The 15927-nt window shown below is 35.2% G+C and overlaps 1 protein-coding gene across 6 annotated transcripts in view; it reads left to right on the plus strand.

The window, feature by feature from the left end:
• The window catches only part of CTNNA3 (catenin alpha 3), a 1730823-nt gene that overhangs the window by 1514770 nt on the left and 200126 nt on the right, over positions 1 to 15927 (plus strand). For all 6 annotated transcript variants that reach the window (XM_041748054.1, XM_041748055.1, XM_041748051.1 and 3 more), the window contains one exon: positions 2226 to 2318. In XM_041748054.1, the coding sequence (XP_041603988.1) occupies positions 2226 to 2318 (93 nt within the window). The remainder of the gene's footprint in view (positions 1 to 2225; positions 2319 to 15927) is intronic.

Genomic DNA, 15927 nt, shown 5'->3' on the forward strand with positions numbered 1-15927 from the left:
TCACTTTATTTTGAGTTGAATAAAATAATGGAATCAGTGATGAAGTTATATGTCACCTCACGGTAGAGTATAATCCAAGTTATTAACAGCAGACATTTATAAGGAACAGATCACAGTAGGGGCACCAGACAGCCTCAGTTGCAAAACAACAGGACCCAAGAAAAGGAATTTGATCAATTGAATTTATTCAGATGTTTCAGAGGCTGGTGATATATCAAGGAAGGAAATAGCAAAGTTTCTTTCTCAAGAATACTATGGGAAGAATACACAAAAATGGCTAATAATAAAACATGTGTGCTTGTGTAGAAGTTCCACAGCAGTGAACTCATGTTATTAATACTTAAGAAAATATAATAAATTGCCCTGTGACCATAGTTGCACAGTGTCACAGCAAAAAGGGGCTGCATGTAGAAATAAACATACATACATAACAGTTACTCAAGGATATTAGAGGCCTTGTCAAGAAGAGGATCATTAATATCCAACTGGAATTCATTGAAATAACTGCAGAGGATTGGGTGATGCTCAGTGCATCTCGTAGAGCTTTAACAAATCCGAGGCCATTAACGGTAGGAAATAGGTAGTTTTAATTATTGCAAGTTCCCATCTCTGGAGTGGTCCAAGGGAAGGTAAACTCTCCATAGCCTTGAAAATAAACAAAGGCCTGTGTGCAAAGCAAGGTTGAAGGGAAACCAGGGCTGGAATGGGGAGGCAAGCCCTGCCCCTTCCCAGTCTTTAACAGCAATATGTACAGAAGAGATCTTCCACTTCACATTTGGTTGCTTTTCATGAAAACTGATTTCTGCATTTCTTACCAAGGCTTTGTATTAAATGAATCATACATAATTTAAATGAAAATAAATATTAAATTAATTCTTAAGTGCTTTTGCTTGGATTTGCAATAATGACAGATACCTTTAAATTATTGGCCCAATGGGATTAAGGAGAAGAGATTAAGTGAGATTAGGAAAAATAATATAAGATGGATAAAAAAAATTAGTTTGAAATGTGGAAGATGGAAGCACAGTAAAGGTACAGTTAGGATGAGTGTTTGCTATTGCCTTTGATAGATTTTCTTATGCTCATATCCAATCAGCTATCACTGATAATTTTACTTCAACCATTCAAAAGCATGGATGTGCTTCTTGTAGTGATAGGACAGCAAGTAGGGCAGACCCAGTCCTTACCTCATAAACAACTGGCTGCCTGATGCAACAAACAATCATGTATGGTGAGCATTATGACAGTAGAAGTAGAGGGATCTGGAGAGGCTTGGCAGAGAAACCCAACGAACCCTTGTCTTCCTGAGCAGGACACCACCCTGATATAAGACATTTGAGCTGAAATTGATAAAAGGAAATGGAAGTAGGTTAGTTATTTAGACACTGAAGTTAAAAAATTTATTATTTAATTTCCTAGAAAATTTAAATTCGTAATAATTTTTGTGGCATTAAAAAATTCCATGGCATATAGTTTTAATTATAATTGTCCCATCTATTTATCACATGTGAACACCTACTTTATGATGACGACATAGTGCTTAGCCAAATTATTATTCATCCAGAGAAAAGCTTCCTCTTGATTATATTGCTTTCTTTTTCTTTCAACATTTATTGGGATATAATTCACATACCACAAAATTCATCATCTCAAAGTGTAAAACTGATTTTTTTTTTAGTATATACACACAGTCATGCAATCATTACCACTATCAAATTCCAGGATGTTGTGAGCATCCCAAGGAGAGACTGCACACCTATAAGCAGTCATTGTTCACTCCCTCCGCCTGGTTTAGGAGCCACTAATCACATTTCTGTCTCTATAGACTTGCCATTTCATACAAGTGGAATAATACAACATATGATCTTTTGTGATTGACTTATTTCACTTACCATAACATCTTCACCTATGTTGCAGCATGTATTAGTACTCCATTTCTTTTCAAAGCCAAATAATATTATATTTTATAGAATTCTGTTTATTCCTCAGTAGGTGTTTGTTTGAGTTGTTTCTACTATTTGGCTATTACAATTGGTGGAGCCTTGAATGTTTTTTTTTTTTTTTACAAGTTTTTGTGTGGACACATATCTTGATTTATCTTGGGTATATATCTAGGAGTAGAATTTCTGGGTCATATTGATAACTGTGCTTTTTTTTTTGAGATACTGCCAGACTTTTTTTTCCATTTGCATTCTCACCAGCAATGCTTTGCTTTCTTTTTATAGACCCCAGAGGAACTGGAGGATGTTTCTGACTTGGAGGAGGAACAAGAGGTACGCAGTCACACCAGCATTCAGACTGAAGGGAAAACTGACAGGGTAAGTTACCTCCCTGGGAGGAGAGTTGTATGCTGTGCCCTCTTCTTGTCAATCAGGCAGCCTCTCACAGGTGGGACTCTTGGATCTGGAGCTGGTTTTGTAAAGCACAGGAGGAAGAGCCTCAGAATCTAGGGGCTGCAGCATGAGGGGAATTACTCCCTTGACCTTGAAAGATCACAGTGAGACCATTTTTGGTCAGGTAGTAAATCGCTTCATACCACTTTTGATCTTTATAGTAGTCAGGGGAACATGAAATTGAAATGTGTACACATTTGTTTAGGGTAGAAAAGAGAAACCAAGAAGTTATAAATATGCTCTGAAATTCTAGGAGAAAAAAACACTTCTGTGAAACTTACCCTTTTACTTTTCTTCCTTTCTTCAATGTTGCCTTCTCCTCTTACCCTCAACACACACATATACACACCCCTCCAAAGATGCTGATCAACTTCTGAATTACTCTGAGATGTTGTATTTCACTTTACTTAGAACCAGTGAAAATTTGGTTTCCTAATCAATGATAGCTTTCTGCTGCAGACCAGACTACAGAATTTGGGTCTGAAAGCCAGGCAGTATAGCGTAGTAGCATAGCAGCTAAGACTGGAACACATCTGAATTAGTCATTCCTTGCTGTGTTATCTGGGAAACTTAGTCAGCCTTTCTCTAACATGGTTCTCTGATCTGTAAAATAAGAATACTTCTGGTACTCTCGATATGTGGATTATTGTGAAAATAATTAAGTTAACTAGTAGCGCACTTCACACACTGCTTAGCTCATAATAAGTTCTCGATAATCATTAGTTGTTATTTGTAGTTGTAGTATGGATAGTATAATTATTATCACTATTATTATATTATTATTATTATTACTTTAATTGGTTAAATTCAGTGACATTACCTTAGGAGATGGATAGAAAAAGAAAAATTTAAGACAGTTCCATATGCTCAAATGTTCAGATTACTTAGAATTGACATATATTAGTCACTTATGTTCTATTAGAAATGGTGATTTTCTTGAGCTTCCATTCCTTGATGATTATTTGGGTTAATTCTCAACCCTCCAGAAGACAGTGCATGCTGGAAACTCTCTGGGGGCACCCAGCATCTGAAATAAGTTTCTTTCAAATCTAGTAGGCATCTTTGGTAAGAGATCAATTTTCACAAATGGCAATGGATTTGGAAATAAATTTTGCTAACAGTATAGTTTGCTCATGCTTTCAGGTAAGTAAATGAGTGATTCACTTAGGCTATGGAGGTAGCCACTAGAGGGGGAGAGTAGCTGTCAGGACTTACAAAATAATTGATGGAGGAACTTTTGTTACAATACAGGTGCCTTTTAGGATTCTGGGATTAGGATCAACATACTATACTTCTCATTCTGGATCATCACATATAGACAATGAAGTTTTGCTTAAGACCTTGAGACTTAGAAACTTCAAATTTCTTCATCTACAAATGGAAAGAATAATATCATGCCTTGTCACAGCATTATTGATAACTTCAAAGAGGATAATGTAAATGAAAGTCTTTTATAACATTTATAAAAATTTATGCTTATTTTCTTAGCATATATTTTAAACTTCTTATTACTACTATTTTGATTTGTAATTTTGCTCTTGGCTGGGGTTACAGGCCAGCTAGATACCCCCTGACTATTGTAAGGTAAGAAGTTGATGATCTCCATGGTCCTGGATCTTAAGAATCTTTCATGGAAGCCACTGTTTCTAACCATGTAGAAATCACCCTGGAACTGCTCTGTATTCTGGATTTGTGTTCTACTGTGCAAAGTTCCCTGACAGGTCAGTTTGTTTGGAATGCCCCTGGCAACACCCTCACTAAAGTCTAGTGGCAAGTTAGCACCCTAACCATCAAATCTACTGGGAGTAACATTATATACAACCTGGTCAGTTGCTGCTCTAGTAAATCTCCCTGCATAAATTCTGAGTAGCTTAGATTTTATTCATTTCCTGCCTTGAGGCTTCTCTGAAATTGCTGTGTGGAATCCCTCTGGAAGCCGTTCAGATATTCTAATACATACACAATCTTATGTGAAGCATTAACACTCCACAGAGAAACCTTGATGAACACTCTTATATTCCTTGGATAGACCATTTTGCATTTTCCATAGGTCTTCAGAGGGTTCCCAGTGGGATCAAGCCATACCTCTACCATGGCGAACACCTTGATAATATATCTTTGGATTTTCCCTCCTTTTTTTTTTTTCCTGATCCATTCTTCCCAGAATCCCAGTTTTGTTCCCCAAGATTTCATCCCAGAATAAGTTACCTACCATTTTTAGGTTTTGCTTTTGACGAAAAATAAGAGAAGATAGTCACAGCATATGAACTACTTAATTATCACATTAACTTTGATATATTTATATATTATCCTTTATTATATTATTACTAATAAGATAACTGAGGCACAGTTTTATATAACTTGTCTAGTAAGTGGATTATGTTTTCAGATAAAGAACTTTGGTGATTACTACATGTCAACTCACTTAAAATACAGAGTTAGCGAAATGAGTCTTTTACTAACAAGCAAATAAACCACCACCACCACCACAATGAATTTATTCACCATCAGTGGAAAGAAGGGATGCTGTAGTGGTCTGAGAGATGGAGGAAGAATACAAATTTTCTTTTAAATGTTAAAGGGCAATTACTGTATAGTATGGGTAATTAACTCAAATAAAAATCTCTCATTGAATATCTGACTTGTGAGTTTATTCCTACAGATTCTGTACCCATAGCAGGCCAGCTCAAAATGTCCCCCACCCAAACACCTGAGCAAAATGATCATGTTTAGATAAGTTTTATGATTTCTTTCATGTATCTTGCACCCCTAACAGATCTCATATTCTCTATAATTGTAATTCTATGCTTGGAATATATTTCTATGTTCAGTTTCATATGCATTGAGACTAACATTCCTGATGTTTGCATCTACTGGACTGAGTATATTTTTTGACATATTTCCCAAATACCATCAGTTTGAGAAGATATCGTAAGATTTTGAAATGGATTGAATATTCATGCCATGCTCTGGTCACTGAACAAGACATGTGCTTGGGTTCCTTTTTGTTTGCTGTTAAATGTCTTTTTGGTTCTTGGATTATGCAGACTCTGCTATATCAAACATGTAGTAGAACCAATTTCAGGCACTGTTTAGTAATGGAGTGACAATTATTTATTATCATTTTACTTTCTGCATTTCACTCCCAGTAGCTTGGGCTTAACATCATCTGTTATTGCTGTCATCAGTGGCAAATGCCACTGGGCATTGTAAAGGTCTATAACCAACAAATAATGATTTATAGTCCACAGTCAATGAGAGTGAAATACTTAAAGACCAATAGTGCATACCTTATGAAATAGCAAAGGAACAGCAGTAGAAATTAGTGATTATTTTAATTATTAAACATGAATACTCACTGGACCAATAGTGTGGTTATATACAGTAATCAGGCTTTCCACAGTGATATAGGAGTGTGATTTTGCTATTGATTTATAGAACATTCTTTAAAGATCTCATTGTTTATTCTGTTCATGCTCTTAGCAAGGATAAAATAGAAATCTTTTATCTTAAAAACTGAAATTTGAAAGAGACATGAAAATAGACTCCTGTGAAGAACATCAAATTTCTAAACCTACTGATAATAAGACTTTTTGGTAAGTTCTAAAGCTTTCTAAAAGATTATACTAAATGCATGCTAACTCATATTTTCCATTTAAACAGAACAGTGCCAGCTATCATTTAACACTTTATAGTTTACAAAAAAATTCCAAATTGGTGTCTTAGTTAAGAAAAGCCCTGGAGTTTATTTTTTTCACTTGATTTTACTAATTAGGGAATTTAGCTCAAAGAATTTCAGTAGTTTATGCAAATCATGTAGACTGGAGCTAAATCCCAGGTCTTCTGGCACCAACCATGCTCTATCCAATATAGCACACTTGTAAACTTAAGTAGAATCTTACCATCCCTCAAGATCTTGTTGCCCTCCTGTTACAGCCAGCATTATGGAGTTGATATTACAATTCCTCTACTAGAAAAATGACTCATGAAACTAAAGAGCATTAACCATAAGTATCAGAACTTCTTAAGCCTCACAAGTTTCAAAATGTCTCAGGGTTACAATCTTCCATAAATAACAAGATTGTTTTGTTGATTACCATTCAGAAACTATATAGTGGCCAGTCCTCAGCAGTGTCTTCTGGTGGATAACTTCACTTAGATGAAGTAGAATATTAATCAGATAGAGTCAGACAGTGGCAGACCTTGTGCCACTAGATATCCAAAGAATCTAGAGAAGAGAGGCAGTTTATTCCTCAGTCTCTTATCACATTGACCTCTGTGATATCTCCATACAGCAAGCATTCTAATTTCTAGATTTCTAGATTTCTCCCCTCCTTAAGAGACTCTCAGGAAATAAGTAAAGTGTCAGCAGGGTGGTGGCTAAAAGTATGTTTCTTATGCTTACCTGGGGGACTACAGTAGTTTCAGAAAGACAAGAAAACATGAGGCACCTGGGTGGGTTAGCCCATTAAGTGTCTGACTCTTGATCTCAGTTCAGATCTTGATCTTGGGTCATGAGAAAGAAAAAGACACAATAAAATAGATTGAAAGAGAGTTTTGTGAGTGGGGAGGGTGAGCAAGTGACTTGTCTTTACTATGATTGCCTTATAATGTAGAGGTGTATGAACATGGGAATTGTATAAGCTGTAGTTCAAATCTGGGTTCAACCCATTACTATCCATTTGATCCTGGAAAAGTTAGTTTACATTTCAAACAGTTTTCTCATCTGTAAAATTGTGATAATAATAATAATAACAGTATCTATAGTCATTCTTGAAGATTAAGCTAGATATATGAAAAATTTCAGTTCAGTTCCTGGTATTTAGGAAGTGCTCAATAAATTTTATTTTTATTATAAAATGAGTTTTGTGGTAAGTGTAGATTTGTGTGTTAGTGTTATACTTTGACTTCCTTTTGAGTAGTTCAAGGAGCTTTGTAGGGTGCCTGGGTGTCTCAATAAATTAAGCATCGGCCTGTGCTTAGGTCATTATACCAGGGTCATGGGATTGATCATCCCTTATGGAATGAAATCTTGTCATTTGCAACAACATGGATGGATCTAAAGAGTATAATGCTAAGTGAATTAAGTTAGAGTAATACCAATACTATATGATTTCAGTCATATGTGAAATTTAAGAAACAAAATAAATGAAAAAAAATTTTAAAAAGAGGCCCCCCCCCCCAAAAAAAAAACAGACTCTTAACTACAGAAAACAAACTGATGGTTGCCACAGGGGATGTCGGTGGGTAGACGGGTGAAATCGGTGAAGATGATTAAGAGTACACTCATCATGATGAGCACTGAGTAATGTATAGAATTGTTGAAGCACTATATTGTACACTAGAAAGTAATATAACACTGTAAATTAACTACACTGGAATTAAAATAAAAAAATAAAATTTCCTTTTGTTTCTCTACTCTTATCCAAGAAGAACATATGTCCTAGTAATTCTTCCTTCTGTGTATACTACTTGAAAGCCAGTAGGTCTAAAAAGTAAACAAAAGATTTTGTTCTGTCTCATACAATTTAAACTTTGATGGTAGTGTCTTGTAGATGAGATATTTAACATTACTGACAAAAGCCAGACTTTTATTTGTAAGTATTTGAAGCTGTGGTCTCAAAATGCTGAAATTCAGTTTAGTGAACATAACATTAAGAAAAACACTTAAAATGTATAATTTCAATTGTAGTCAGATCATATTTCATCATGATGAAATTATACCACCTTTTAAAAGATATATTGTTCTTTGTATTTCCTGATGATCCAAAATTAAAGAAATTGTAACATGTAGTCTTTGATTATTATGATTTGTCATATCTTTAATGTTATATTCCCTTTAGAGTATATAGTTTGCTCTGTCTTAAAGAATATCTTTAAGTCCATTGAATCTATATAAGTTCTATACATAGAAGTAATTGGGACAGAAGTAAGAACAGTTGCCTAGGTTACTGGACACAACCTCAAAATGTCAACAGCAGCAAATGAATTGGAGCATGTCAAATCTTAAAATACAAGAGATGTTTCTTGGGTTAAAAAAGAAAAAAAAAAAGCCATCATGTTGGTGATTGGGAGAATGTCCTCTTTGTGACTTTTTACATGCTGAATCAGCTAAATACCCTCCAGTGACAATAGGAAAATGCCATGAATGGGTGGTTTATTTTAAAAATTGGAAACATTTTAATAGGCCCTATTTATTATTAGAATACACTCTCAATAATTCAAATTTATACTGAATTAACATACAAAGTATGGTAAGACATGACCTCATTACTTTTCTCTTGATATAATTTGGTTTAAGTTGTTATGGGAAACGCAGTTTACATAAGCCTGGATGAAATTGCATTATTCAAGCAGTGCTACACTAAGCAATGTATTTTCTCTTCATTGGTTCTCTTTAATTCCTACTGTGTACCTGGCAATAAATCTGCTTTCCTGTCTTTCTGGGTGATCATTCTCAATGCTTCATGGTTTCCTCTTCCTTTATCTACTTCTCAAACATTAGGGTTCACTGGAGTTCTGATTTAAGCTCTATAGTACTCCAATTCTTCCCAATTTTCTTGAACACTCTCACACAGTCCCAAAATTCCTAATGTCTACATAGATAACTGAATGTAGCCACATCCTGTCTTGTAAACTCTGGCTACTTACATTGGCAAGCCTGTAAATTTTCTCTCCTCCTGTGGCACTTGCTGTTTTTTTCTTTCCTCTTGTGGCACTTACTGTTTCCAAGCCTGAATGCATTGCCTTACCCTACAAATCTACTCCTAACTCCTAACTCTATTCCTTATAACACTTCTGTACATTTGGTTGAACACATCTGAACCTGGGAGCCATTTTTTTACTCCCCTCCACAGCTAGTCATACAACAGGTTCCAACTTTACTATCTTCTAAATATTTTCTGAACTTGTCGATTTTTTCACCACCTTCATCATCACTACTTTCAAAGAAAATTTGCATTGGACAAAGTTAAACAGGAAAGGAAGGTTCTATTTAAGACTATTCCAGTAGGAGAGAGAGACCAGAAATTTGTTTGCATTTGACTGTCCTGGAACAAGGGGCTATAAATTTTTGAGAGATGGAGTGAGGGAGACTTCAGGCCAACTGTTTTGTTAATTGGCTTTGCCCAAAGGAAAAGGGACATTCTCCCTCCTCATGACAGAAGGCACTTTTACAATGTGGAACAAGGTGCCGTCTAAAGTTAGGTTCCTGCCCTCCCACAGAGCCTAGGAGGTAGGGGTTCTATCTTCTCTGATGATTGCGTTTCAAAGGGACAGCTCTCTAGTTCTCAAGAAAGTCCTTGTTCATAAAGCTGTTGAGAAGCATTTAGGAATATTTACATCTTAAAGGGGCAAAGAGAGAATTTACAGTTACAAGATCTGTAAAGTATAGACTGTAAGAAAAGAGAGATGGGGCCTAGAGTCAGAAGGTAGCCTGTCTAATACTTAGTCAAGCTGAGGAGAACGTCAAGACCATCTTGGTCACTATCTGATCATTGTGGTCACTATCTGGGTGACCTATCTGAGGTCTGGTTCTATCATCTCTCAACTAGATTTCCTTCAGCAGGCTCCCAAATTATCTCCTGCCTTTATTAAACCTCCATTCTCTCACTTGAACTTGAGATGATATTTTGAAAGTGTAAATCTGTCATCTATCACCATGCATACACCTTCTTCAAGGTCTCACTGTCTCCCCTTATCCTTAGCACAAAATGGTGTTCTTTAATGCCCTGTGTAAAACAACCAGATTCTGCTTCCTGCTTCTTTCTTCTGCCTCATGTTTCACATTTTCTCTCCAATCCCTTTCCATTGTATGCATGTCTTCCTTCCCATAAGCAAGCACCAGGCTCTCTGGTGGTCTTCCCTCACATCCCTCAACTCATCATCTTCCTCTTCACCAATGAAGACCTGCTCATCATTAGGATTCCAGGTTACCATTGACTTCACTAATACAAATCTAAGAGTTAGTTTCCTTCCGAAATTCAGGCCTGGATCTGAATGTAATGCGTGGAGATTCCCATATCATGACATTCATTGTGCATGCATAATTTCTTGCATAATGATGTTTCTTTTCCATTCATTAAACCTCATTAGTGCAGGGAATGTGATTTTTATCTCATTTTGTGTTATATTTTCAGAAAGTCCCACATTGCCTGGTACAGGTATGTGAGAGACAATGAAGAGAACCTTCCTTTTGTAAGACATTTTGCCTCAGAAGTGTACTAGAGTTCCTCAAGATATTGAGCCTAGAGGATTACATTAATTTCTTTCTTGCTCTTTCTTCCTTCCAACAGTTGTACCTACTTGTGTCAGATAAATCTTACTATAAATTGCTAGGTCAGTACTCTGAAATATTCAATGGCTCTCTATTACCTAGTCCCTGCTAGTATAAATATTATTTGCTCCACTTTTTTTTTGCCAAAATCCTTTGCAATACCCCCTTATTCCTGGCTCTATAAAGTATATAAATTCAAAACTTTAAAAAAGAGATGTTATTTATTTATTCATGAGAGACATAGAGACTTAGGCAGAGGGAGAAGCAGACTCCCTGCAGGGAGCCCAATGCAGGACTTGATTCCAGGACGCCGGGATCATGCCTTGAGCCAAAGGCTGACTCTCAACCACTAAGCCACCCAGATGTCCCAGAAAACTAAAGTTTAAAACATTGCATATTATTTTATCCCAAAATTCTTGTACTAGAGTTCTTTTAATAAATATGTCTTGAGATCTCAATCCAAAAAGATTGTTACCAAATAGCTAACATACTTTCATTTATCAGGCAATGGAAACATATTGAAATATATACATTTTAACCCTGCCTTGGTTTCTGGGAAATTCTGAGGTAAAATTAATGGCCTAGTAATTAATCTTAGGTATATTTGACTCTTTGTTCTCATTCTATTCTTTTGTTTTTCCTTAGATATAATTAATCTCAAATACAAATTCTGTTTAAAATATTTAAAATATAACTATTTTATTACAGTTTTCCTCCAATATATTGTTCTTTTTACTACTGAGGTAATATATTTTAGAGTGAGAGGAGAAAGCATATCCAGTATTGGATGCCTGGATGACTCAATTGGTAGATCATGCAATCTTGATCTCAGGATCCTGAGTTCAAGACCCACATGACACATAGAGCTTAGATAAAGGGGAAAAAAAGCAGCTCCAGTGTTATATCTTTTTACAGTCATTTCAATGTCTGTAATTTAAGGATAAATCTCTTTACTCTTTTGTTTAATTATAGAATAGAACCTTGGCACTTATAAATGTATATATACTATTTTTTTACATTATTGGATAACCCAAAAACTCATGTATGAAGTTATTTATAAGGCCAATGGAGCACGAATTTAAGTGACACATTGTGATATTTATATGCAATTCACTTGCTCGTTAGTGAAATGAGCCTTCCTCCAAGCTTTAAATAGAGTATTTTCTTCTCCTTGATGAATTCACAGCAGAGGAAATAGCAAGTAGAAAAGCCTTGGAGGCAAATGTTAGTGAGGCAAGAGGAGGTCTCAAGCTGAAAAGGAGGGCTGATCTTGTAGGGAACATAAACCACTGTAAGCTTTTTGGCTGTTATTTTGAGTAGGATGGGAAGCTATCAGAGGGCTTTGAGCCAGAGAGTGACATAGATACTTATACTTTAAAGGGGTCATTCTGAATGCTGTGCAGAAAATAGTCTGAGACATGCTATAGGAGGAAGTGGGAATTTAGGAAGTCATTGCTGTTTACCCAGGTGAGAAATGGAGGCTGAATCAAAGGTTTTAGAAATGGAGAAGTTGAGAGCTATTGATTAAGCATAGATATATATGGTAATGATAACTGAATTTGCTGAAGACTTAGATATGAGTATGAGAGAGAGAAAGGAGTCAAGGACACCACAAGACTTTTGACTTGTGAACTGGGAATGTGGACTTGCCATTTATGTCAATATGGGGGAGGGGACTGAAGTGAACAGCTTGGAGATGGTAGAAGAACAGAAGTTAATTTTAGATATGTCTGGTCTAAAAAGTCTATTAGACAACCAAAGAAAATGTCAAGTAGGCAGCTTTGAAATTTATAAACTGGAATGGAAGTCACCTCACATACATAGCTTTATATTATCATTTTATGACCTTCTAAATTTACATTGAAGTTTTACGTTACATGGTGACAATTTTTTTCCTCAAAAGAAATTAGTATTTTTTATCAAAATAAATTTATATTTTAGCTTTAGGTCTTGTTTCCTTCTACTTTCAGACCTAATCCCCAGCAAATCTCCTCTTTTCTGACACACTTACTCTTTCAAACATCAATTTTTTTTGCAAAGCCACCACTAATTCCCCTGCTTAAAACTATACCGGGGCACCTGGGTGGCTCAGTGGATTAAGCGTGGGACTTCAACTCAGGTCATGATCTCAGGGTCAGAGGATTGAACTCCCTGTCTGGCTTTCTGCTCTGGGGGAGTCTGCTTCTCCCTCTCCCTCTGAACCCACCACGAGTGCTCTCTCCCTTGTGCTCTCTCTCTATCAAATAAGTAAATAAAATCTTAAAAGAAAAACAAAAAAAAACACAAAAACTATAATATTCCCAACCAACATATAAACCTCTTGACCTCACTTTTTAATTTTTTTCCATAGTACTTCCTTTCACTGTGACATACTACATATTTATTTGTCTGTTAAGTCATCTACTAGATAGTGAATTCAATGAAGGCAACTATTTTAATCTTTTTTCCCTTTTGATGTATTCCCCATACTTAAAACAGTATCAGGCACATAGTAAATAGGCCATAAATATTTACTGAATGAATAAATAAATGAATGATGCTGACCTTATGATGTGCTTTGAGAAAAGGAAAATGTGTAGAAACTTTGGGGGAGGGGGTTGTTTTGGATATAACATTTCTATCTAACCAATACATAATTTGCTTACAAAATAAGTGAGATAATTATAATGTTTTAAAAAATAATGCTTTAGTAAAGAATTGCCATAGTTTAATAAAGAAGATGATAGTCATTTGGAAAAATTTTCTGAGGCTAAAGTGTTTAAAAAATTCTTTGCCTTGTCCAGTTGAGGTGCTTATAATGGACATCTGGCTTCCAAGTGCTGCCCTATTTTTTCCATTCTCTGAATTATTCTCATTGAAAATTTTCTATTTCTTTTAATTTTGAAAACATAACATATATAAACTAAATAATTTTGAATTATTAGTCTAGAGTGAAATATGAAATACATGCTTGCTTCTTTTCCTTCTAAGGACAATGTGTATCAAGTAATGTTTAGGATAGAAAAAAAAAGAGCTCAAGATAAAATACTGTTTTAAAAAATCCTTTGATATTCTAAAAATTACCTTGTGTACTGAAAGTAACACAGTCTAAATCTGGGTTTCTATATATGCATATTTTTAATCAGAGTGATAATTAATATGTTTAATTTTTAGAAATGTGAACATGTATTTCTTATAATGAGTTGCATAGGCTATAACACTACCTATATCTAAGGCTTGGTTAAAATCCCATGTAAATATGAAGGAATGTGGACCATAAAAATTTCCCTCAGAGTGGAGTCATCAGCTCTATAAAACTCATGTACTTGTAAGAAATAAGGCTTTTTAATATTTTTTAATTTTTTATTTATTTTTAATGTTTATTCAAATATAATTAACATACATTCAGTGAATGTATATAACATATAACATACAGTGTTTTATTAGTTTCAGATGTACAAAATAATGATTCAGCAATTCTATACATTTCTCAGAGCTCATCAAAATAAGTGTACTCTTAATTCTATTTATCCATTTCACCTTGCTCCCCATAACTCCCCTCTGGCAACCATCAGTTTGTCCTCTGTATTTAAGGTCTGTTTTTTTGTTTGTCTCTCTTATTTTGTTTTTTCATTTGTTTCTTAAACATTCATGAATGAATGAAATGATATGGTATATGTCTTTGTCTGACTGACTTAAATCACTTAGCATTATATGCACTCCTACATTTATTGCAGCATTATTTGTAATAGCCAAAATATGGAAACAACTCAAGTGTCCATCTACAGATGAATGAATAAAGAAGATACGTATGTATATACAATGGAATATTATTCAACCATAAAAAAGAATAAAACCTTGCCAATTGCAACAACATGGATGGACTTAAAGAAAAAAGTACTTTAAAAAGTCATACCTGGGGGCTCCTGGCTAGCTCAGTCAGTAGAGCATGCAACTTTTAATCTTGGGGTTATAAGTTGGACCTCCACACTGGGTAGAGTTTACTTCAAAAAAATTTTTTGAAAAAAAGAAGTCACACCTGGACATGTCTCCCTCTTTCTGATCTTAAGATAATTGAAAGAAAGAGAGCACAGTTTTTGGAATCAGACTCCCAAGTTTGAATTTTGATTCTGACATAGCTATTGACATTAGGTAAGTTACTTAACCCCTATGTCTCAGTTTGCTTATTTTTTTGGAAATGGAACTACTCACACCATAGAATTATTGTGAAGTTTATGAGTTAATATTTGTAAGAAATAGCACACAGTTAAGTGATAAAACTTTAGTGACCATGGTGCTTATTGCCACCAATACTACTATCATTGCCATCATCATCATCATCATCATCGTTGTCATCATTGTCATTATCATCATTTGTGAATTGATTCACATTTATAACCTTTCTGTTAGCTCCTCAGGTTGGCAACATTCACTTTCCTGATTAGTCTTCAAATTCTCCAAAACAATCTGTGGAGAACCAATATGATTGGCTGAGCCAAATAAACTTCTTTGTCTGTGTAAAGCCTTTTGTGTAGGATTTTTCTCATGGCTTAATTTGTGGATGGTGGCCTCTGAATCAGGTTCCTGCACTGATCCATTTTTAAGCTGTAACTGAAAATAAAAGAAACTCTATGTTGTTTTCTTGGGTAGAAGATTACAAGAGGAGCAATATCAGGTATAAGGAGACACTGGCTGTGTTGAATGTTAAGATAGGCACACAAAGGATAATATTACAAAAAATCAATACCATACTATTGCCAGGGAACTAAGAGTCATCTGTATCCATGAAATGTCCACAAAACACTTGCTTGTATAATTCATGATCCTGGGTCATATATGCAAGGAATATGTGGTCTACAGAATAGAAATGTGAAGACATTACAACCTGGCTAATAAAATACATTTCACACTAATAAAAGCAAGTGCATTGTACAAGTAGGAAATTTGAATAAATTCTAGAAGTCTCTGACTTGGGAATATACAACAAATGTCTGTTCAGGCTGTGTAGATAAGGGGAGGCATTCAAAATTTTCCTCATCAGTCCAGGGGATTTTATATAAAGTGTAAATTATGTACTTCCAAAGCAATAATTTAGAAGATTTTTATTCCCTCTACTCTCTAGCTACCATGAGCCCATCCTGGAAATTAAAAGTGATAGATTTTTGTCTCCCTCCTCCCTCTTAGGCTCAACTAGAGATGAAGTGTTCAAATCCCTTTTCAAGCAAAATCCAGGGTGCAAAGGGGAACCTAGATAGGTAATAAAGAACCTAGTTAGCAACG

Source organism: Vulpes lagopus, chromosome 3, assembly GCF_018345385.1.
Source record: "Vulpes lagopus strain Blue_001 chromosome 3, ASM1834538v1, whole genome shotgun sequence".
NCBI lineage: Eukaryota > Metazoa > Chordata > Mammalia > Carnivora > Canidae > Vulpes > Vulpes lagopus.